This window comes from Trichechus manatus, unplaced genomic scaffold (genome assembly GCF_000243295.1).
Source record: "Trichechus manatus latirostris isolate Lorelei unplaced genomic scaffold, TriManLat1.0 scaffold00219, whole genome shotgun sequence".
Taxonomy (NCBI): domain Eukaryota; kingdom Metazoa; phylum Chordata; class Mammalia; order Sirenia; family Trichechidae; genus Trichechus; species Trichechus manatus.
This window is the reverse complement of record NW_004444155.1, coordinates 467,996-493,395: the sequence shown is the minus strand read 5'-3', so window position 1 is coordinate 493,395 and position 25,400 is coordinate 467,996. Positions and strand designations below refer to the sequence as shown.

The following is a 25,400-nucleotide window of genomic DNA, read 5'->3' as shown; positions in this document are numbered from 1 at the left end:
CTCTGAAACTTGCTCTTGAACATCCAGTAGCTAAAGCTAATAGAAAAAATGATGAAGTGAAAGAGCTGAACAGAGGATTTCAAAGGGCAGCTCGATAACACAAAATAAAGTATCACCAAGAACTGTGCAAAGACCTGGAGTGAGAAAACGAAAAGGGAAGAACATGATCGGCATTTCTCAAGCTGAAAATATTGAAGAAAAAATTCAAACCTTGAGTTGCAATACTGAAGGAGTCTATGGGCAAAATATTGAACAACATAGAAAGCATCAAAAGAAGATGGAAGGAATACAGAGTCACTGTACCAAAAAGAATTGGTCAACATTCAACCATTTCAGGAGGTAGGATATGATCAAGAACCAATGGTACTGAAGGAAGAAGTCCAAGCTGCACTGAAGGCACTGGTGAAAAACAAGACTCGGAATTGATGGAATACCAACTGAGATGTTTCAACTAATGGATACAATGCTGGAAGCATTCACTCATCTATGGAAGAAATTTGGAAGACAGCTACCTGGCCAACTGACAGGAAGAGATCCATGTTTGTAACCATTCCAAAGAAAGGAGATCCAACAGAATGCGGACATTATTAAACAATATCATTAATAACATATGCAAGTAAAATTACGCTGAAGGTAATTCAAAAACAGTTGCAGCAGCACATCGACAGGGAACTGCCAGAAATTCAAGCCTGATTCAGAATAGGATGTGGAACGAGGGATATCACTGCTGATGTCAGACGGATCTTGGCTGAAGGCAGAGAATTCCAGAAAGGTGTTTAACTGTGTTTTATTGACTACGCAAAGGCATTTGACTGCGTGGATCATAACAAACTATGGATAACATCACGAAAAATGGGAATTCCAGAATGCTAATTGTTTTCGTGAGGAACCTGTACACAGATAAAGAGGCAGTTGTTCGAACTGAACAAGGGGATACTACATGGCTTAAAATCAGAAAAGGTGTCCATCAGGGTTGTATACTTTCACCATACTTATTCAATCTGTATGCTGAGCAAATAATCTGAGAAACTGGGCTATATAAAGAACAAGGCATCAGGATTAGAGGAAGACTCTTTAACAACCAGCAATAAGCAGATGACACAACCTTGCTTGCTGAAAGCGAAGAGGACTTGAAGCACTCACTGATGAAGATCAAAGACTACAGCCTTCAGTATGGATTATACCTCATTATAAAGAAAAAAAAACCTCACAACTGGACCAATAAGTAACTGGACCAATAAGTAACACAATAAATGGAGAAAACATTGAAGTTGTCAAGGATTTCATTTTACTTGGATCCACAATCAATGCATTTAGCAAATCTGCTGCAAAGATCCTCTTTAAAGTGTTAAACAGTAAAGATGTCACCTTGAGGACTAAGGCATACCTGACCCAAGCCATGGTATTTTCAATCACCTCATATGCATGTGAAAGCTGGCCAATTAGTAAGGAAGACCGAAGAAGAATTGATGCCTTTGAATTATGGCATTGGTGAAGAATACTGAATATACCACAAACTGCCAGAAGAATGAACAAATCTGTCTTGGAAGAAGTACAGCCAGAATGCTCCTAAGAAGTGAGGATGGTGAGACTTCATTCACGTACTTTGGACATGTTATCAGGAGGGACCAGTCCTTGGAGAAAGACATCAAGCTTGGTAACAAAGAGGGTCCACGAAAAAGAGGAAGACCCTCAACGAAATGGATTGACACAGTGGCTGCAACAATGGGCTCAAACACTGCAACAATTGTGAAGATGGCACAGGACTGGGCAGTGTTCCATTCTGTTGTACATAGGGTCGCTATGCGTCAGACTGACTGAACGGCACCTTAATAACAACAATGGCATATGGTGCACTGCGCTTTCCACTGCAGTCGTTCATGAGGCTTTCCTCAAGCCTCCCCTTCAGCAAGCCTCACAGTTCAAAAGGTCCACTTTAAAGAAGTAGCTTCCACTCAGACCAAGAGGGGAAGTGGGGATGATGACCTATAGCTCTTTAAAGAAACTGGTTTGTTCTTAGACTGTTGTAGTTTCTGCTGGAATTCACTATTTTCTGACAACCAGAGAAAAGATAAAATTCCTACTGAAGTGAAACATAATTACTGAACCTTCATGCATGTATACTTAGCATTCAGCATTGTGCAAAACAGCCTTTCTCTAAGAGAAGCATTTGATTGTCCCATCTCAGCAGTGGGCAAATGCAGTTCATTCACAGACACCTTGTATAAATGCCTTTTGACAAACGACTAGGAAAGGAAAGGCTTATCCTCTGGAGCTACTACATTTACATGGGTTTTTTCACTGGAACAAATAACAACCTGTTATTCATTTGTTATGAGGCAGAACAAACAGTGAACTTCTAAGTCCTCTTCTTTTCCCGCTACTTCCATCACCTACTGCTTCCAATAGTCTGCTTCCTGATAGATAAACAGAGGCAGGAAAAGAAAAAGAATAAATCTCAACTACTCTGTTGGAAAACAGTGGTTTTGGTAAAAGCTGAGTGATGTGAGGTTGACAGTGACTGAAACAGGGTTTGGACATCATTAGTGGGTTGCAGTTGTTCACTCTGTCTCCTTTCCTTCCAAGAAGCTGTATTACTCTGATGTGATGACCTATACAAAAGCCACGAGGATGTTAAAAATTTGAATCTACACAAAAGAGGCATGCTTCCATGATCACAGTAAAGAAGAGACAGTCCCAATAATGAAACCAATGCATCTGTCCTTCCATGGACGCCTTGTGTCACAAAAGGAGACAGTGCTACATCAACCCTCTTCCTCTCTGTCTGGGAGCTGCCCACCCAACCACACTCAGGCATCATCACTCAGCTGCCTCCGTACTTCTGTTCTAGGTCAGGTGATCTTTACACTTTAGACAGAAGTCAAAATCAGATGGCCCTCTGGGTTTGGCTGCAGTGACACCTAACAAAGTCATTTCCACTGGAAGAGCACTGGTACTTAGGAACGAAATCACTATTTCACAAGTTGAATCTTTTGCCATTTGTTTTTGCTATTGTGAAATGAAACAGTCATTTATACCAGAGTCCTTTCTGAATTAAAGAAGATTTTGCCAGCGTTAGGTTATAAGGCAGGAGCTATATCTGACATATGGGGGCATTGGTACTTCAGTGGTAGTATTCTCACCTTCCATGAAGGAAATCTGGGTTCAATTTCTAGAAATCTACTTCTAAAAATCAGCTGATGAAAACCCTATAGGTCACAACGCTCTGATTTGAAACCAATCACTTGAATAGTACAGGATTTGGCTGTGTTTCTCTCAATTGTGTATGGGGTCACCATGAGCCAGGAACAGACTTGACAGCACCTAACAATGTATCTGACATATCAACACACCCCTGGTTCCAAGTACATGCTGGTATTCAAAGAACATTTGTTAACACTGATGTTAGTGTAGAGGAGAACTATTCTCTTTGACTCTGCAGGGACAGTCCTCCCTCTTCTAGTACTAGCGGCTTGATTTTCCTCAGGGAACTCGCCAGCGGCCCCCCACCCCCCGCCCAGGTTTTCTGCTGGCAGTCATCTAAGGACCACGGAGGTTACTGGCCTGGGAGTGGGGTCCACACAGATAGTTGGCAGAGAGGGGGAGGCCGAGCCCTGATGATATCTTATGCACACCTGGATCCAGCTGACCCCAAAGCCAGTCCAACCTTGTATTTATTTATTTTTGCCTCAGTCATTTTTGTGGGCAACAGGAGTATAGTTTGGTGATGGCAGAACCAGATGCCATGGTCTGGATTACAATACATGAGATCTAACCAGAAAGACCCAGAGACAGCTCATAACGTAATTGGTTGTTTCTAAATACATCAGACTTAATCTACTCTAATAGGAACCAGAAAAATTTGTCTCAAGTAAGTAGGTCTCTGAAAAGAATAACCAAAAATATGTATTTTAAAGGAAAGCATGAGTCATTTCTCCTGCATGAGTACATTCTTTTTTCTTTACTGTTCAAGCAGGCGTCAATCTTTTAAAAACAGTTCATCAGCGGGTGCAGCTGTTAATCTGTCAATGAAACAGGCCTTTAGGAAGGGAACGATGTCTCATCAGGCTTTTATAGGATTTACGCTTCAGAGGCAGCTCCCAACCCTTCCAGTTAGAGCACAGTTCCTTTAGAGTTTTTATCACATATTGTCTAATAGGTCCACTCAGCTGCCAAACCTTGACATTCTAAATCAGGTAACTTATTTCCCCATATGTTGAAGAAGTATAAAAGCTGTATTCTCTTTTAAATGATCATTTTAAATGGCCTTAAAGGGGGAGCAAGTTACCAAAGGAAGAGCTGAATAAAAAATTCTTGGTTGATTTCTGTCAATGATGCCAATGGAGGTTTAGGGGGGAGAGAGCGAGGTTGTCTTCAATGCAGAGTGTGCCCATCACAATACCCTTATGCTCTTTCACAACCAGTGGATACCTTCCAGTATTCTATACATTCTTTAAAAAAAACAAAAACAAAAAAAAACTTGTTGCTGTCAAGTTGATTCTGACACATAGCAACCCATTCTTTTTTTTTTTTTAATTGTACTTCACATGAAGGTTTACAAAACAAACTAGTTTCTCATTCAAGAGTACACACATTGTTTTATGACAGTGGTTAACAACCACACGACATGTCAACACTCTTCCTTCTGGACCTTGGGTTCCCTATTACCAGCTTTCCTGTCCCCTCCTGCCTTCTAGTCCTTGTCCCTGGGCTGTTGTACCTCTTTAGTCTTGTTTTGTTTTATGGGCCTGTCTAATCTTTGGCTGAAGGGTGACTCTCAGGAGTGATTTCTTAACTGAGCTGAAAGGGTATCTGGGGGCCATACTCTTGGGGTTTCTCCAGTCTCTGTCAGGCCAGTAAGTCTGGTCTTTTTTTGTGAGTTAGAATTTTGTTCTACATTTTTCTCTAGCACTGTCCCGAACCCTCTACCGTGATCCCTGTCAGAGCAGTCAGTGGTGGTAGCCAAGCACCATTAGTTGTGCTGGACTCAGTCTGGTGCAGGACATGGTACATGTCGTGCATTAGTCCTTTGAAGTAATCTTTCCCTTCTATCTTTAGTTTTCTTCATTGTCCCTTGCTCCTGAAGGGGTGAGACCAGTGGAGTATCTTAGATGGCCTTTTATGGGCTTTTAAGATGCCCAGATGCTACTCACCAAAGTAGGATGTAGAACATTTTCTTTATAAACTATGTTATGCCAATTGAGCTAAATGTTCCCTGAGACCATGGTCCCCACAGCCCTCTGCCCAGCAATTTGGTCCCTCAGGGAGTTTGGATGTGTCTATGGAGCTTCCATGAACTTGCCTTGTACAAGTTGTGCTGGCTTCCCCAGTATTGTGTACTGTCTTACCCTTCACCAAAGTTACCACTTATCTATTGTCTATTTAGTGTTTTTCCATCCCCACCACTCCCCTCCCTTATAACCATCAAAGACTGTTTTTGTGTGTAAACCTTTTCATGAGTTTTTACAATAGTGGTCTCATGCAATATTTGTCCTTTTGTGATTGACTTATTTCACTCAGTATAATGTCCTCCAGATTCATCCATGTTATGAGGTGCTTTGTAGATTCATCATTGTTCTTTATTGTTGCATAATACTCTACTGTGTATATGTACCATAGTTTATCCATTCATCTGTTGATGGGCATGTAGGTTGTTTCCATCTTTTTGCTATTGTAAACAATGCTGCAATGAACATGCATGTGCATATGACTACTGGTGTGACAACTCTTATTCCTCTAGGATTTATTCCTAGCAGTGGGATTGCTGGATCATACAATACTTCTATTTCTAGCTTTTTATGGGAAGTACTATATCATTTTCCAAAATAGTTGTGTCGCTTTGCATTCCCACCAGCAGTGCATAAGAGTTTCTGTCTCCCTGCAGCCTCTCTAACTTTTGTTATTTTCTATTTTTTTGATTTGCGCCAGTAATGCCGGGGTGACACAGTATCTCGTTGCAGTTTTGATCTACATTTCTCTAATGGATAGTGATTGTGAGCATTTCCTCATGTATCTGTTGGCTGCTTGAATGTCTTCTTTGGTGAAGTGCCTGTTCATTTCCTTTGCCCATTTTTTAACTGGATTGTCTTTTTGTTGTAGAGGTGTTGGATTTTCTTGTAGATTTTAAAGATGAGACCTTTGTCTGATTTGTAATAGGCAGAATTTTTTTTCCCAGTCTGTAGGTTCTTTGTATACTCTTTTGGTGAAGTCTTTTGATGAACATAAGTGTTTAATTTTTAGAAAACCCCAGTTATCTAGTGTCTTAGTCATTTAGTGCTGCTGTAAGAAGAAATACCACAAGTACATGGCCTAAACAAAGAGAAATTTGTCTTCTCACAGTCTAGTAGGCTACAAGTCCAAATTCAGGGCATCAGCTCCAGGAGAAGGGTTTCTCTCTCTGTCAGAAGGAAGGTCCTTGTGATGCATCAGTCTTCCCTTGGTCTGGGAGCATCTCAGTGCAGGAACCTCAGGTCCAAAGGATGAGCTCTGCTCCCGGCAATACCTTCTTGGTGGTAGGAGGTCCCCAATTCTCTGCTGGCTTCCGTGTCCTTTTATACATTGTAAGATAAAATGTGGTACAGGCCACACCCTAGGGAAACTCCTTTTACATTGGATCAGGGATGTGACCTTAGTAAGGGTATTATACAATCCCATCCTAATCCTCTTTAACATAAAATTATGAGGTCAGGTAGTGCAAGTCCTCCTGTTTTATTCTTCTTCATCAATAGTGCTTTACTTATTTGTGGCTTCTTCCTTTTCCATATAAAGTTAATGATTAGTTTTTCCATCTCTTTAAAGAATGTTGTTGGTATATGGATCAGGAGCGCATTGTATTTGTAAATTGCTTTGGGTAGTATTGTCATTTTCACAATGTTGAGTGTATCTATCCATGAGCATGGTATGTTTTTCCATTTATGTAGGTATCTTTTGGTTTCTTGCAGTAGTGTTTTGTAGTTTTCTTTGTATAGGTCTTTTACATCCCTGGTTAGATTCATTCCTAAGTATTTTATTCTTTTAGGGGCTATTATAAATTGTATTGTTTTCCTGATTTCCTTTTCATTGTTCTCTTTACTGCTGTATAGGAATCCAACTGATTTTTGTATGTTTATCTTGTATCCTGCTACTCTTCTGAATCTATTAGTTCCAGTAGGTTTCTTTTGGAGTCTTTGGGTTTTGTATGTATAGTATCATATCATCTGCAAACAGGGACAGTTTAATTTCTTTGTATCAATTTTGATGCCCTTTATTTATTTTTCTTGCCTTATTGATGTAGCTAGGACTTCCAGAACAATGTTAAACAGAAGTGGTGATAAAGGGCATCCTTGTGTTGTTCCTGTTCTCAAGGGGAATATTTTCAACCTCTCATCATTAAGAATGATGCTGCCCATTGGTTTTGCATAGATGTCCTTTATTATGTTGAGAAATTTCCCTTCTAAACCTATTTTATTCAGAGTTTTTATCAGGAATGGGTGTTGGACTTTGTTGAATGCCTTTTCTGTGTCAACTGAGATGATCATGTGATTGTTTTCTTTCCTTTTATTTATGTGGTGGATTAAGTTGATTGATTTTCTAATGTTGAACCATCCCTGCATACCTGGTATGAATCTTACTTGGTCATGGTGTGTTATTTTTTTGATATAATGCTGAATTCTATTGGCTAGAAGTTTTACATGTGTATTCATGAGAGATACTGGTCTGTAATTTTGTTTTTTTTCATGGTGTCTCTGCCTGGTGTTGGTATCAGGGTTATGCTGGCTTCAAAGAATGAATTCAGAAGTGTTGCATCCTTTTCTGTGTTCTGAAATAGTTTGAGTAGTACTGGTGTAAGCTCTTCTCTGAATGATTGGTAGAATTTTCCAGTGAAGCAATCTGGGCCAGGGCTTCTATTTGTTGGAAGTTTTTTTTTTTTTAAACTATCTTGTCAATCTCTTCTCTTGTTATGGGTCTGTTCAGATTTTCAACATCATTTTGTGTTTGTTTGGGTAGGTAGTGTGTTTCCAGAAATTTGTCTATTTCCTCTAGGTTTTCAAATTTGTTGGAGTATAGTTTTTCATAATACTTTGTTATGATCCTTTTTATTTCAATTGGGTCAGTTGTAATGTCCCCCATTTCATTTCTTATTTTGGTTATTTGCATCCTCTCCGTTTTTTGTTTTTTTTTTGTTTTTTTTTTTTGTGTGTGTGTGTGTGTGTGTGTCAGTTTGGCGAATGGTTTGTCGATTTTGTTGATCGTTTCAAAGAACCAACTTTGGTTTTGTTGATTCTTTCTATGCCCTATTTCATTTATTTCTGCTATGTTATTTATTGGTTCCTTTCTTCTGGTGGCTGTGGGCTTCTACCACTGTTCTTTTTCTTTTTGTTTGAATTGTAGGGCTAACGTTTAGATTTTGTCTCCTTTTTTGATGTGTGCACCTATTGCTATAAATGGACCTCCGAGAACTGCCTTAGCTGTGTCCCACTGGTTTTGGCAAGATATGTTTTCATTCTCATTTGATTCTAGAAATATCTTGATTCCATCTTTGATTTCTTCTATTACCCAGTGCTTTTTAAGCAGGCTGTTATTCAGTTTCCATGTAATTAATTTTTTTTTTCCCCTCACTCTTCCTGTTTTCAATTTCTACCTTGATGGCATTGTGGTCAGATACTTTGTATTATCTCAATGTTTTGGATTTTGTTGAAGATTGCTCTGTGGTCTAAGATGTGGTCTATTCTGGAGTATGTTCCATGTGCGTTGGAAAAAAATGTGTACTTTGCAGCTGTTGGGTGGTGTTCTATATATGTCTATGAGATCAAGTTGGCTGATTGTTCCCTTTAGCTCTTCTGTATCTTTGTTGAGTCTCTTTCTAGATGTTCTGTCCTTTACAAACAGTGGTGTGTTGAAGACTCCTACTATTATTGTGGAACTGTCAATTTCTCTTTTCAGTGCTGTTAGAGTTTGTTTTATGTATTTTGGAGCCCTGTCATTGGGTGCGTAGACGTTTATTATGGTTATGTCTTCATGATGGATTGTCCCTTTAATCATTAAATAGTGCCCTTCTTTGTCTTTTATGGTAGATTTTGATTTAAAGTCTGTGTTACCTGAGATTAGTCTTACCAGTTCTGCTCTTTTTTGGTGGCTGTTTGCTTGATATATTTTTTTCCATGCTTTGGTTTTTAATAAATTCATATCTTTGTTCTAAGGTGTCTCTCTTGTAGAAAGCATATTGATGAATCCCCTTTTTTTTTTTTTATCCATTCAGTCAGTTTCTGTCTCTTTATGGGTGCATTGAGGACATTTACATTCACTGTAATTACTGATAGGTGTAAGTATAGTGTTATTTTGTAGTGCTTTTTTTTTGTGGTGCTGACATTTTCTTTGTTCCTCTTACTCTCCTGTGCTGAATTCCTTCTGTGGGATTTTTTTTCTTTTCTTTTGTTTTTGTAGAGTTTGTTTTTACTGAGACTTTATGTTTTTCTTCTTTATTTTTGATAAGTAGGTTTGTTAACATTCTTTGTGGTTACCATGAAATTTACCCTTATCTTCCTAGGTTTGAACCAGTCTATTATTACTTGGTAACGCCTTGTCTTCCTCTCCATTAGAAAGTTCTATACCTACACCGTTTATTGCCTCTTTTATTGTTCTGATGTTGTCATTTACAGATTAACCTCTCTGGTTCCCTGTTGTAAATCATTTGGTTTTGGATAGTCCTTGAGAGTTCATTTCCTAGGTTGGTATCTGGCTGGTACAATTTTGTGTTCTAGATTCAGGCTGTGGTCTGATGTTGTTTGCTCTCAGACTGAAGGACTCCTTTTAATAATTCTTGTAAGTTTTGTTTGGTTTTTACATATTCCCTTAATTTCTGTTTATCTGGTAATGTCTTAACTTCACCATCATGTCTGAATGAAAGTTTTGCCGAATATATTATTCTTGGTTGGCAATTTTTGTCTTTCAAGGTTTTATATACGTCATCCCATTGTCTTGTTGCCTGCATGGCTTCTGCTGAATAATCAGAGGTTAGTCTTATTGTTTCTCCTCTGTATGTGACTTTTTGTTTTTTTCGAGCTGCTCTCAGGATTCTTTCTTTGTCTTTGGTTCTAGCGAGTGTGATTACGATATGCCTTGATGATTTTCCTTTCGGATCTATCCTGTATGGGGTTCGTTGAGCTTCCTGGATGGTCAGCTTTTTATCTTTCATGATATTGGGAAAGTTTTCTGTCAGCAGTTCTTCAGTGATCCTCTCTGTGTTTTCCATTTTCTTCCCGTTCTGGAACTCCGATCATTCACAAATTTTTGCTTTTGATTGTAACCCACATAATTCTCAGTGCTTCTTCATTTTTCTTCGTTCTTTCTGAATTCTCCTCAGTTGTATCCAAGTGTTTGTCTTCAATTTTGCTGATCCTGTCTTCCATCATTTCAAACCTGCTCCTCAGCTCCTCTATGACACTGTCCATTTCTGAAATCTTATTTATCTTCTGGATTTTTAATTGTTGTTTTTGTATGATTTCCAGGTGTGAATTTATTTTGGCATTTTGTTCCTGTATTATTTTCCTGAATTCTTCCATTTTTTTCTCTGCCTTTTCCATGAATTTGTCTATTTTTTCCTCATTTTTGCCTGCTTTTTGCTTCAACTCTTGGATAGCTCTGAATATTAGAGATTTGAATTCCCTATCAGGATAGTTCTAGTGAATTTATTCTACTGGAAAGTCATCTGGTGTTTTATTTTGGACACCTACTGGAACCATCGTGTCCTGATTTTTTACGTTTTGATATTGTCTGCTGCCTTCAGGACATTCAGTAGTTATTTCCTTCATTTCCTGATTGTAGATTTGTTTGTTTCATCCTGCTTTTTTATTTTACTTGGTTACATCTGAGCAGTGGGCTGTGCGTTCTTTGTTGTTTACTCATTTGTGGGCATGATACCTTTCACTTCCTTGTCCAATGAGCAGGGCCAGTCACTCAGCTATGGTGCAGCAGTGCAGGTCTAGCAGTTGTTCTGTCTCCTGCTGGGAGCTCCATGAAGCTGCTTTCCCATACTCCCTCTCTGCTGTTCTCTGATGTGGGCGGGATGAATCCACGTGGCACAGACCCTACACTTCCCAGCCAGCTGAATGACCACAGCAAGTTATGATGTGGCAGAGGGGTAGCAGTAGGGAGAAAGACAGGGGGTGGAAAAGCATATATTGCTGGTTATTGGGTGCTCTGTCTCCTGCTGGGAACTCTGTGAAGCTGTTTTCCTGCAGTCCCTGTCTGCTGATCTTTGACAGGAGTCCAAGATGGTGAATCCGTGCCGCATTAGCTGATAGGGGACCCCTGCACATATCTCTCCTTGCTCTCTGTTTTCTGACAGTTTCTTATTTCATTCAGTGCTTGGCTGAGTTCTTTATGTCTTCATTTGATGCTTAGGGTTCCAGAACTGACGTTTGTTTCCGTTTTAGTTTTTCGGCTCTTTGCTATGGAAGGATGGCGTGGTGCTTCTGTCTATAGTGCCATGTTGGCTTCCTCCTAGCAACTCATTCTTAGTGGGCAATAAAGTCTTCCTATAAAGTAGTCAGGGAGTCACAGGGTAGTGAAAATGGTTGATGTGCTTGGCTGCTAACCAAAAGGTTGAAGTTTGAATCCACCCAGAGACATCTTGGACGAAAGGCCTGGTGACCTACTTCTGAAAAATCTGCCACTGAAAATCCTACAGGGCAGTTCTACTCAACATAATGCCCTCGCTATGAGTTGGAATCAACTTGATGGCAACTCATTTACTTGAGAGAGTGGGCAAGACACACCACTGAGTTACTTGGTCAGTCTTTATAGGCCAGAGTTCTTTATAGAATGCTCTACTGGCAGATTTGAAGGTAACTTAAATCAATAAACTCAATTATCTTATTTGTAAAAGAATAATAATGTAAGACATCTTCATAATATATAACTCGCAGATTATATTCCTGGTTTTCAAAATTTTTGTAGACTCCCTTGCTGTCTATACCAAATTCAATCTGCTACCTTGGCCTAACTTTCAGGACCCTGCATACTGGGGCTACAACTCCCCAATCCAACTTGACCTCACACTATGTATGCCTTTATAGAAGAATTCATGTTCCAGGCCTTCACGTAGGTTGTGATTCCCCTAAAGCTGTCACATTATGCCTTTCTTCATGTTATTTTTTCTACCTGAAACTCTCTCTTCAATCTTCATTTGCCAAAATCTTTCCAGACCCAGATCAAGTACCACCTTTGTTGACAGAGGCAGTCTGCCATGGGCCCTGGTGTCCTTGTATGTCCTTGCTGAGCGTGCTAAGTCATAAGGACTAACGAACTTCTGACCTTGAGCCACTTCTGGGGCTGGTCACATAGGCAAAGTATTTCAAGGTGGTCACAGCATGACTGCTGTGGGGCAGGGGATGAGCTTGTTTTATGATTGCTACATAAGGCGCTAAGCCCTTGGCCCTGGGTCCCTCAGCTGTATGACTCACCATCTGGGTCCATTGTGTCACCCCATGGACCTGGGGGCTATCAGGCTGATGCTCCTGCCGTGTGCTGTACTGTGAGTGATAAACTGTCTTGCTGTGGTCCACTGAATCTCATGTCTACTTTTGGCTCCTGTGGCTAGCTTACTTGCGCACTCACTCAATTAAGTATCTTCTTTAGAATCTGGTTTCCCTTGCTATCCTCTATGAGGATGGGGTTAATCCCTGACAATCTCCTTCAGAAAATATGTTCCCTGAAACTTCCAAGAGGCTATGAATTTCCCAATTACTAAGCCCTGTAGCTCCCTGATGTTATGCAATGGTTATCTGGGTAGTCCACACTGTCTTCCTATAAAGTCCTAAACTTCCTGAAAGCAAGAATCAGGGGATAGCAGAGGGCCTTGCCCTCAGAATGAGTTCTATACATATGTACTGAATAAATGAATGAATAGATGAATGAGGGAGTGGGGAAAGCCCCAAAGACTTCTTGGAATTTTTAAAACTACTCAGTCATCTCTAATTTTTACTACACTGTTTATGTCTCACTGAAAGGTGCCTCATGTAACTCAATAATACCAGGTCTTTTCACAACAAAATGAAAGCTTCTAAAACAGTATTAAGTTAGCAACTCTAAAGGAAACAATTAAGCACACTGTTTTAGGGTTCATACTTACAGAAGTTTCTGCATTGTGCCATGTGTGGGATATCTGGTAGCCCATGAGTTCCCCATTCTGCCACCCAATTGGAGGTTTGATCCATCTGATGTCCACATTATTATTAGATTCATTCAGAAACACCGTAACATTCAAAGGTGCTACTGATGGGGCTAGAAAAGAAACAGGAGAGAAAGCTGAAGAGTCATAAAGAAAAGCACAAATAGATTCATTCTCTTCTTGGGTTGTGGGTGCTTGGTTTTCAAATGTATGAAAAGCACTCAAATGATATAGTGCTTTTAGAAGGACCACCGAATTACAAAATAAGCTTTTAAAAGCAAGCTTTTTTAAAAATTGTGATTTAGGTGAAAGTTTACAGAATTAAACACTTAAATACACAAATTGTTTTGTGACATTGGTTGCCAAAATTGCAATGTGCCAACACTCTCCCCTTCTCCACCTTAGGTTCCCTGTTTCCATTCTTCCAGTTTTCCTGTCCCTTCCTGCCTTCTCGTCTTTGCTTATGGGCTGTTGTGCTCTTTAGTCTCGTATACATGATTGAACTATGAAGGATGTCCCTCACATGTGTTACTGTTGGCCCTACAGACCTGACTAATCTTTGGCTGAAGGGTGAACCTCAGGAGTGACTCCAGTACTGAGTTGAAAGGGTGTCTGGGGTCCATATTCTCGGGGTTTCTCCAGTCTCTGTCAGACCAGCAAGTCTGGTCTTTTTGGGTGTATGTGTGAATTTGAATTTTGTTCTATATTTTTCTCCCACTCTCTCTGGGACCCTCTTTATTGTGATCTCTGCCAGAGCAGTCAGTGGTGGTAACTGGGCACCATCTAGTTCTGGGATCAGTATGGTGGAGGTTGTAGTAGTTGTGCTCCATTAGTGCTTTGAACTAATCTTTCCATTGTGTCTTTGGTCTTCTTCATTCTCCTTTGCTCCAGCTGGGATGGGACCAGTAGATGTATCTTAGATGGCCACTCGCAGGCTTTTAAGAACCCAGCCGCTACTCACCTCAGTTGTATGTTGAACATTTTCTTTATATGTTATGTTATGCCAATTGAGCTAGATGTCCCCCGAGACCATAGTCCCCAGCTCTCAGCCCAGTAGCTCAGTCTCTCAGTGGGTCTGGATGTGTCTGTGAAGCTTCTGTGACTTTGCCCTGGTCAAGCTGTGCTGATTTCCCCAGTATTGTGTACTGTCTTACCCTTCACCAAAGTTACCATTTATCTGCTATCTACTATCTAGTTAGTGTTTTTCCCTCCCCATCCTTTCCCTCCCTCGTAATCATCAAAGATTTGTTTCTTTCTGTGTGGAAAACTTTTTATGGGTTTTTATAATAGTGGTCTCATACAGTATTTGTCCTTCATGATTGCCTTATTTCACTCAGCATAATGCCCTCCAGATTCATCCCTGCTATGTTTTGCAGATTCATCATTGTTCTTTATCGTTGCATAGTATTCCATTGTGTGTGTGTACCATAGTTTATCCATTCGTCTTTTGAAGGGCACTTAGGTTGTTTCCATCTTTTTGCTAGTGTGAATAATGCTGCAATGAACATGGGTGTCCATGTGTCTATTCATGTAATGGCTCTTGTAGGAGTAGGATTGCTGGATTGTATTGTATTTCTATTTCTAGCTTTTTAAGGAAGCGTCATATTGTTTTCCATAGTGGTTGTACTCGCAGTGCATAAGAGTTGCAATCTCCCTGCAACTTCTCCAATATTTGTTATTTCTTGATTTTTTATTCATGCCAGTAATGTTGGCGTGAGATGATATCTCACCGTAGTTTTGATTTCCACTTCTCTAATGGCTAGTGATCATGAACATTTCCTCATACGCCTGTTAGCTACCTGAATGTCTTCTTTGGTAAAGTGTTTGGTCATATACTTTGCCCATTTGTTAATTGGATTACTTGTCTTTTTATCGTAGAGGTGTTGACTTTTCCTACGGTTTTAGAGATTAGAGCTTTGACGGATATGTAATAGCTAAAAATTGTTTTCCCAGTCTATAGGTTCTCTATTTACACTTTTGGTGAAGTCTTTTGATGAGCCTAAGTGTTTAATTTTTAGGAGATCCCATTTATCTAGCTTGACTTCTGGTGTTGGTATATTGTTAATTATGGTTTGTATGCTGTTTATGCTGTATATTAGGGCCCCTAGCGTTGACTGTATGTTTTCTTCCATGATCTTTATAGTTTTTGGTTTTATACTTAGGTCTTTGATCCATTTTTTTTTTTTTTGGGGGGGATTTTTTTTTAAAATTACCTTTACAATTTCTTCTCCTGTTATGGGTCTGTTCAGATTTTTTTACCTCAGTTTGTGGTAGTTTAGGTAGGTAATGTGTTTCTAGAAATTTGTCCATTTCCTCTAGGTTTTCAAATTTGTTGGAGTACAGTTATTCATAGTACTCTGTTATGATCCTTTTTATTTCAGTTGGGTCTGTGGTAATGTCACCCATTTCACTTCTCATTTGGGTCATTTGCTTCCCCTCCTGTTTTTCTGTCGTTAATTTGGCCTATAGTTTGTCAATTTTGTTGATCCTTTCAAAGAACCAACTTTTGGTTTTGTTGATTCTTTCTACTGTTTTTCTACTCTCTATTTCATTTATTTCTGCTCCGTTCTTTATTGGTTCCTTTCTTCTGGTGGCTGTGGGCTTCTACTGCTGTTCTTTTTGTTTGAATTGTAGGGCTAACATTTTGATTTTGTCTCTTTCTTCTTTTTTCATGTTTGCACCTATTGCTATAAATGGACCTCCGAGCACTGCCTTAGCTGTGTCCCACTGGTTTTGGCATGATGTGTTTTCATTCTTATTTGATTCTAGAAATATCTTGATTCCATCTTTGATTTCTTCTATTACCCAGTGCTTTTTAAGCAGGGTGTTATTCAGTTTCCATGTAGTCGATTCTTTTCCCTTGCTCTTCCTGTTATTAATTTCTACTTTTATGGTGATATGATCAAAGAAGATGCATTGTATCATCTCAATGTTGTGGATTTTAATGAAGGTTGCTTTGGGGCCTAAGTTGTGGTCTATTCTGGAGAATGTTCCATATGCATTGGAAAACAATAGATACTTTGGTGCTGTTCGGTGGAGTGTTCTATATATGTCTGAGGTCAAGATGGTTGATTGTGGCCTTAAGATCTTCTGTATCTTTGCTCAGTTTCTTTCTAGAGGTTCTGTCCAAGAATGGTGTGTTGAAGTCTCCTGCTATTATTGTGGAACTGTCTGTTTCTCTTTTCAGTGCTTTTAGTTTGTTTTATGTATTTTGGAGCCCCGTTGTTGGGTGTATAGATATTTCTTATGGTTATGTCGTCATGGTGGACTATCCCTTTAATCATTATATATGTCCTTCTTTGTATTTTATGGTAGATTTTACCTTTAAGTCTATTTTATCTGAGATTAATATTACCACTCCTATTCTTTTTTGGTTGCTGTCTGATTTTTTTCCCCATGCTTTGATTTTTAATATATTTATGTCTTTGTTTCTAAGCTGTGTCTTTATAGACAGGATATTAACGGGTCATGTTTTTTTATCCATTCTGTCACTCTCTCTTTATGGGTGCATTTAAGCCATTTACGTTTAGTGTGATTATCAATAGGTATGAATTTATTGCTGTCACTTTGTAGTGCTTTTTTCGTGGTGCTGATATTCTTTGTTCCTCTTACTCTCCTGTGCTGAGTTCCTTTTATTTGTGAAATTTCTTGTCATTTCTTTTGTTACTATAGATTTTGCGTTTTTACTGAGACTTTCTTTTCCTTATTTTGATACGTTTGTTAACTTTCTTTGTTTACCTTGAAATTTGCTCTTCCTATGTTTGAGCCAGTCTTTTATCACTTGATATCACCTTGACTTCCTCTCCATTTGAAAGTTCACTCTTTCACCATTTCCCCTTTTACTGTTTTGACATTGTTGTCATTTACAGATTGATGTCTCTAGTTCCCTGTTTTGAATCTTTTAGTTTTGTTTTATCCTTGAGAGTTTGTTACCTAGGTTGGTATTTAGCTGATACGAACCTGTGTCTTAGATTCAGGCTGTTGTCTGGCGTGGCTGGTTCTCTAACTGAAGGACTCCCTTTAATAATTCTTGTAAGTTTGGTTTCGTTTTCACAAATTCCCTTAATTTCTGTTTATCTGGAAATGTCCTAATTTCACCATCATATTTCAGACACAGTTTTGCAAGTACATTATCCTTCACTGGTAATTTTTTTCTTTCAAGGTTTTATATATATCCTCCCACTGGCTTCTTGCCTGCATGGTTTCTGCTAAGTAATCAGAACTTAGTCTTATTGTTTCCCCTTAGTATGTGATTTTTCATTTTTCTTGAGCTACTTTCAGGATTCCTTCTTTGTCTTTGGTTTTGGCGAGTGTGATTATACGTCTTGGTGACACTCTTTTGGGGGTCTATCCTATATGGGGTTCATTGAGCATCCTGGATGATCAGCTTTTCATCTTTCATGATATTAGGGAAGTTTTCTATCAGCAAATCTTCAATGATCCTCTCTGTGTTTTCCATTCCCCCCCACCCCGTTCTGGAACTCTGATCGCAAGCAAATTTTTGCTCTTGGTTGTATCCCACATAGTTCTTAGGTTTTCTTTATTTTCTTTGATTTTTCCTCCAGGTGGCATCCAAGTATTTGTCTTCAATTTCACTGATTCTGTCTTCTGTTGTTTCAAATTTGCTTCTAAAACCTTCTATTGCATTGTTCATTTCTGAAATTTTGTTGGTTATTGTCATGGATTGACTTGTGTCTCCAAAAAATATGTGTATCAATTTTGCTGGGCCATGATTCCCAATATTGTGTGGTGGTTCTCCATTTTATGATTGTAATTTTCCTATGTGTTGTAAATCATAATCTCTGCTTGTGGTTAATAAGGCAAGATTAGATTATGTTAGACAGGATTAGGGTGGGATTGTAACATCCTTACTAAGGTCAGCTCCCTGATCCAATGTAAAGGGAGTTTCTCTGGGGTGTGGCCTGCACCACCTTTTATCTTACAAGAGATAAAAGGAAAGGGAAGCAAGCAGAGAGTGGGGGATCTCATACCACCAAGAAAGAAGGACTGGAAGCAGAGTGCATCCTTTGGACTTGCAGTTCCTGTGTGGAAAAGCTCCTAATCCAGGGGCAAATTGATGACAAGGACCTTCCTCCAGAGCCAGCAGAGAAAATCTTCCCCTGGAGCTGACACCCTGAATTTGGACTTGTAGCCTACTATACTGTGAGAGAATAAACTTCTGTTTTTGTTAAAGCCATCCACTTGTGGTATCTCTGTTATAGCAGCACTAGATGGCTAAGATATTTATCTTTGGATTTCTAATTGTTGTTTTTGTATGACTTCTAATGTTTATTTATTTTGATATTTTGTTCTTGTATTATTTTCCTGAGTTCTTCTATTGCTTTGTGTTTTCCTTGATTTTGGCTAGGTTTTTGTTGGTTTTGTCTGTGTTTTCTATGATTTTGTCTGCATTCTCTTTGATCTCATTTTTAATCTTTTGGAGAGCCCTGAATATTAGACTTTTGAATTCCCTATCAGGTAGTTCCAGTGTCTTTTCTTCTCCTTTATTCTGGTCACTTACTGGGGCCATATCTTGTCCTGTTCTTTTAATATGTTTCGATACTGTCTGCTGTCTCCAAGACATTCAGGTATTATTTTATTTATTGCTTGTATATTTTTTTGTCCTGCTGTTTTGTTTTGTTTGGTTATGTCTGGGCGGGTGGGCCAGGCGTGCTATGTTGCTTCTTCATCTGTAAGTGTGATAGTTCTCACCACTTTGTCCTGTTGTGCAGGGCCAGTCACTCAGCTGTGGTGCAGCAGGGCAGGTCCAGCAGGAAGGGAAGGGGCAGAGATGGGTTGTTTGCCTGCAGCATGAACTGGGCTGAGCAGGGCCACTGCGGTCTGTGGGGGAGTCCTGAGCCAGCAAGGAAGGGCCTGGGGTCTAGGCCACGTCCCCTGGTTGCCACGGCATGAAGTGGGAGGGGTCCAGAGCTGGAAGGAAGGGGCCTAGGGTCCAGGTCATGTCCCCTGGGTGCCGCGGCGGGCAGTGGGAGAAGTCCGGAGCTGGTGGGAAGGAGTCTGAGGTCTGGGCTGGGTCCCCTGGTTGCTGCAGAAGGTGGCAGGAGGGGTCTGGAGCTGGCAGGAAGGGGCCTTGGGTCTTGGCAGGGTTATCTGGATGTCGCAGTGGGTGGCAGGAGGGGTCCAAAGCTGGCGGGAAGGGGCCTGGGGTCTGGGCCAGGACCCCTTGGGGCCTTGGGCAGCAATGCAGAGGAGGAAGGTAGGGGGCAGCAAAGGCAGGGGCAGAGGGGGCTATATGGAAGAGGGCAATAGGGTAGGTTGGTACTCCAGTTCCCAGCAGTCGGGGTTGCCGTGATGGAACAGTTATAGCCACCGTTCACCAGAGGGGTGGGGGTTTTAGAAGCATGCTCCTGTGGCTACCGGGTGACAGAGCCTGGGCTCCTCCTTGAGTTCCAGCTAGCAAATGTGGTCTTACTTAGTCCTGGGTATATCCACCTCTATCTCCTATTGGGAATTCTGTGGAGGAGCTTTTCTGCATGTGGGGTTTTTGGCTTTATTCCAAGATGGCATGGCTGAGTCATGCTGTTTGGTCAGGAACCTCTATTCCATATCTCTATTCCTTCCCTGTTTTCCATCAGTTTCTTCTCCTCAGTGACTTCCAATCTAATACTTTATCCCTTCATTTAAGGTTCAGGGTTCTAGGACTGACGTCTGTATCTGTTTTACTTGTTTTTTCCGGTCTTTGTTGCAGCGAGATGGCTTAGTCTGCCATCTTGGCTCCGCCTTTAAAAGTAAGCTCTTAACTGTCTACTAAAGTCTTAAGAGTCATTGACTGATTAGCCAATTAATTAAAAATATGTGTGTGCATATGTATTATACATATAATAATTTGGGGGAACAAGGCAAGATTATTATATTATTGTTATTTGGTTAGAGGAAATTTGACTATATTTATTAAAATAAAATAATACACCTTTTGACCAAGTATTTTTACTTCCAGGAATTTATCCTAGAAAACTCTCTCACAGCTCATGCTATATTAACTGTGGCATAATAGTGACAAAAAAGGAATAAATGTAATGCTCAATCAATAATCATAATACAACAGGTTTTGATACATTTATCCAATGGAATATTTACTATGCAGCCATTGAAAAGAATTAGGTACATCTATGTGTACTGATGGAGTTCCTGGGTAGTACAAACAGTTAATGAGCTCAGCTGCTAACCTAAAAGGTGGAGGTTCGAGTCAACCAGAGGCTCCTTGGAAGAAAGGCCTGGTGATCTACTTCTGAAAACCCTATAGAGCACAGTTCTATTCTGAAACACATGAGATCACCATGAATTGGAATTAACAGCAACTCGTACTGGTAGTGGCATGTATATTGAAATGAAAAAATTATACGATGGAGAAAAAATCAAATTACAAGAAAGTATGTATCAACGATCCATTTTAGAAATAAAAATGTGTTATATATAGAAAGAAGAAAAAAAGGGAATAATATACACCAAACTATGACAGTAGGGGCCCTGGTGGTGCAGTGGCTAAACGCGTTTTTGCTTGGCTGTTAACCAAAAGGTCAGCAGTTTGAACCCACCAGCAGCTCCATGGGAGAAAGACGCGACAGTCTACTTCTGTAAAGATTTACAGCCTTGGAAACCCTATGGGGCAGTTCTACTCTGTCCTGTAGGGTTGTAATGAGTCGGAATTGACTTGACAGCAAAGGGTTTAAGATGACAGTAGCAAATTTAAAAAACTATAAACTCACAGGCAGAGAGAAGTCAACTGTGGAAGAAGAATTTCAATACATTTTTGAAAGGCGAAAAAGAGCTGAAGAAAGTAATTAACTAAGCAAGCTGATTCTCCCCAAAGAATGACAGAGATGCCCTAGACTAAGCACTGCTCTGGTCCTGCCTAAAAAATCTTAAAAGATCCAAAAAAGATCAAACTATTTCCAAGTAGCATAACTGTGTTCCAGAATAAAGTTCAATGCTTAAAGAAATACAAAAATATCTAGTACTCAACAAGGTAAAATTCACAATGTCTGAAACCCAACCAAAGATTACTAGGCATGCAAAGAGAAACTGGAAAATATTACCTATAATGGGAATATAAAGGAATCAATTGAAATCACCCCAGAAATAACACAGATGTTAGAATTAGCATACAAGGACATTAAAAGTTATAACTGTATTCCATATGGTCAAAAAGTAGAGACATGAAAGATATAAAAATGAGTGAAAATTACAATGTGAGAAATTAAATAACTCATTGCTGGCAGGTCAATTCTGACTCATAGTGACCCTACAGGACAGAGTAGAACTGCCCCAAAGGGTTTCCAAGGAGCGCCTGGTGGATTCAAATTGTCGACCTTTTGGTTAGCAGTCATAGCTTTAACCATTGTGAGAAATTAACCACAGAGACATTAATAAGTTAAAAGTAAAAATAAACCAAAGCTTTACCATGCTAAGACTATTCAAAATAAAACTGAGTGGTTACATTAATATCAGACAAAGTACATTTCAGATCAAAAAGTATTATCAAGGATAAAGAAGATCATTTCATCAAGATAAAAGGGTCAAGTTATCAGGAGGACATAACAATATTAAGTATTTATGCACAAAATTACAGAACTTCTAAGATACTTGAAGCAAGAAATGGTAGAACTACAGATGTTGTTGGTGTTGGGTCCAGTTGGTTTCAACTCGTAGCTGCCCTATGCACAACAGAACGAAACATTACCCGATCCTGTGTCAGCGTAATAATCGTTATGCTTGAATCCATTGTTGCAGCTATTGTGTCAATCCATCTCCTTGAGGGTCTTCTTCTTTTTCGCTAATCCTCTACTTTACCAAGCATGATGTCCTTCTCCAGCAACTCATCCCTCCTGATAATGTGTCCGAAGTATGTGAGATATAGTCTTGCCATCTTTGCTTCTAAGGAGCATTCTGGTTGTACTTCTTCCAAGACAAATTTGTTCATTCTTTTCGTAGTCCATGGTATACTCAATATTCTTGTCCAACACCACAATTCAAAGGTATCAATTATTCTTCAGTCTTCCTTATTCATCCTCCAGCTTTCACACGCATATGAGCAGACTGAAAATACCATGGTTTGGGTCAGGTGCACCTTAGTCTTCAAGGTGACATCTTTGCTTTTCAACACTTTAACAAGGTCTTTTGTAGCAGATTTGCCCAGTGCAATGCATCTTTTGATTACTTGACTGTTGCTTCCATGGTTGTTGACTGTGGATTCCAGTAAAATGAAATTCTTGACAACATCCATCTTTTCTCTGTTTATCATGATGTTGCTTATTAGTCCAGTTGTGATGATTTTTGTTTTCTTTATGTTGAGGTGGAATCCAGACTGAAGGCTGTGGTCTTTGATCTTCATCACTAGGTGCTTCAAGTCCTCTTCAGATAGAAATAAGTAAATCCAAATTTTAGCTGCAAATTTCAACACCTAGCTCTACATTATGTAATTAATAGAACAAGTAGAGATAAAATCAGTAAAAGTACAGATTTGAAAAACACTATCAACCAACATGAACTAAGAGAACACACAATCTCTTCAAGTGGACACAGAACATTTTCCCAGGCAGACCGTATTTTGAGCCATAAAACAAGTCTCAGTAAATTTAAAAGGATTTAAGTTATACAAAGTATATTTTCTGACCCAGAAGAATTAAATTAGAAATAATACAAAGATCTCCAGAAAATTACAAAATATTTGGAAAATAAGTTATATACTTAAATAACTCATAGGTCAAAGGAAAAAATCAAAATAGAAATTAGAAAGTATTTTGAATTGAATAAAAATTAGAACATAGTATATCAGCATTAATTTTCAAAGGTTTGTATTTTGGGAAGAGAGACTATTTTACAACGTTCTGATCCAGATCTGCCCCATCCTCTATATTAAGATTAGAGCACTAATCACGTATAGAAATAAGGGAAAGAGGTTCTGAGTAATCTAGAGCTCTAAACTGGGAAATAATGGAAACTGTGATATTTAAATTGAACAGAACTGCAATTTCCATTTTAATATTATCTTGAAAAGGAAATATCTCAGAAATCAATAACAACTCAGAGAAAATTGTTTAAAGGTTAAAGGTGCAAAAAAAATTTTTTGTTTCGAGCAAGATTAGAGAGATAATAGTACCTACTTCACAGGGCTGCTGTGAAAATATAATGAAATAATGCATGTAAAGCACCTAATATGGTCCCTGGCACACAGCAGGTGTTTGGTGAAGGTTAGCCATCTTCACCTTCATTAGTTTTCTTGAGTTTGATGCTAAGAGTAAAAACTTCTTATATATTTTAATTAAAAAGAATATATGCTTTAAAAAGCATGCTGCTATTAATATCTTCCTATGTAAAAGAAAATATTACCTATACACAGGAAGTATACATTTGTCACTAAACCCTTTTAAAGTGTATAAGGAAATACACTCTTTCCCATTTTCATTGGCACCTCAATAACACTCTCCTCCAGAGACAAAGACCAAACAGAACAAAGTTCAAAACTCTAAATCAGGCAACTGGGAAGAGTCATGACATCAGGGCAACACTCATCCTGAACTCAGAAATACCTCCTTCAGTCGTGCTGGCCAGAACCCAAGGGCTCACTGCTGACCAGCCTACTTCGTTCATGCAGGAAATGCCAATGCTGTAATTAGCCAGGGCTTGCAGCTGCTCAATTTGATACAGATGTGGTGACGCAGAGGTGTTAAAAATCATGAGTGAGCTATTACTCGGCAGATCAACTTCCTTGACCTGATTGAAGAATAAAAACGTGAAACAAGCATTAGTAAGGTGCTGGGAATGATAGACATGGGGCACGCAAGCATTGGACACACAGGCTCTTCCTCTTGACGGAGGGGATGTACCTGAAGGCACACACAATTTTTCCACCAGCATTACTGTGTTACTCACACTACTTCAGCAAGAATTGAGGGCCTGAGGAAAATGCCTAAAGTAAGTGTTCTTACTGCAGCAGGTATCAGAGCAAATTATTATCGTTATAAAATAAGACAAAGTAGCCCCTCCTCTCTCAGATCCACTCAACGTGTGCTTTCTTCTTTGACCTGTTTCACAGACCTCTCTCCTGATAGGCATCTGCAACATGACATGGTTTTCTGTGATAAATCTAGGTTTTGTAGCACAATCAAGGACTTGAACGGGTAATGCATACAAAGCTTAGAACTCCCAGTCCATGGCAAACCACATCACCCTGCTGCCTCCTGTAGCCCACCCAGAGAAGGCTGGAGCTGAGTATCTGGCTGGGCTCTGAAACTCTTGCAACCCAAGCACTGGGAGCCCACATGGCTGATTTCGCAGACTGACAGGAATGCAAGCTCCATTGTGCCATTAACGTAAGGTTTTCCGTTCATTTCTCTTTACGTTTCGCCCCTCTGGTGATTTTTTCCCGTGTTCCATATAAAGCAGGTATCTATAACTATAAACTAGTATTTTTCCTTTTTTTAAATGATACTGCTCAAGCTATAAAATGATTACACTTTAACCTGTTTCTAGATGACACAGTGAGATAATCATTAGTATGTCTTCACATGAAATCTTTTTGTGATTGCAGAAAGAAAATGGTACTGGATACCTAGAAGACACCAGGTTATTTGCAAACTTTAGATCATCAATGAAGTAGTTCCTAGTCTTCACCAACCTTCCTAAGAAAATCATTGTGTCTGGGATATGCCTGACTCTATGCTGCATTTGTTAACAAACACTCAACAATGAAGAGGTGTTCAGGGCCACTCCCCACTTCACTCCCCCACCCCACGTCAGCGTTGAAATATTCAATATTGTTCTCGGCATTTTTCACATTTAAAATACACAAGTCTGGGAGAAGGGAATGCAGCTTCATACAAGCTGGAAAACCGCAAAAACGGTGGAACATATGTGAATGGCAAGATGAAATCTTTTTTTTTTTTTTTTATTGTGCTTTAGGTGGAAGTTCACAGCTCAAGTTAATTTCTCATACAAAAATTTATATAGATATTGTTATGTGACATTAGTTGCAATCCCTACATGTGACAGCACACTCTCCCTTTTCACCCCAGGTTTCTTGTGTTCATTCCACCAGTTCCTGTCCTTTCCTGCCTTCTCATCCTGCCTCTGGACAGGAGCCGCCCATTTGGTCTCGTGTGTCTGACTGAACTAAGAAGCACATTCCTCCTAAGTATTATTTTTTGTTTTATACGCCTGTCTAATCTTTTTCTGAAGAGTGGGCTTTGGGAATGCTTTTATTTCTGGGTTAACAGAGTGTCCAGGGGCC

At 39.4% G+C, this 25,400-nt stretch overlaps 1 protein-coding gene across 1 annotated transcript in view; it reads right to left on the bottom strand.

Moving 5' to 3' along the window:
- MERTK (MER proto-oncogene, tyrosine kinase) overlaps positions 1-25,400 on the bottom strand; it is a 175,824-nt gene that overhangs the window by 51,055 nt on the left and 99,369 nt on the right. The window contains exons 7-8 of the mRNA XM_004388851.3: positions 23,701-23,884; positions 13,112-13,263 (exon numbers count right to left, since the gene is read on the bottom strand). Of these exons, the coding sequence (XP_004388908.2) occupies positions 13,112-13,263; positions 23,701-23,884 (336 nt within the window). The remainder of the gene's footprint in view (positions 1-13,111; positions 13,264-23,700; positions 23,885-25,400) is intronic.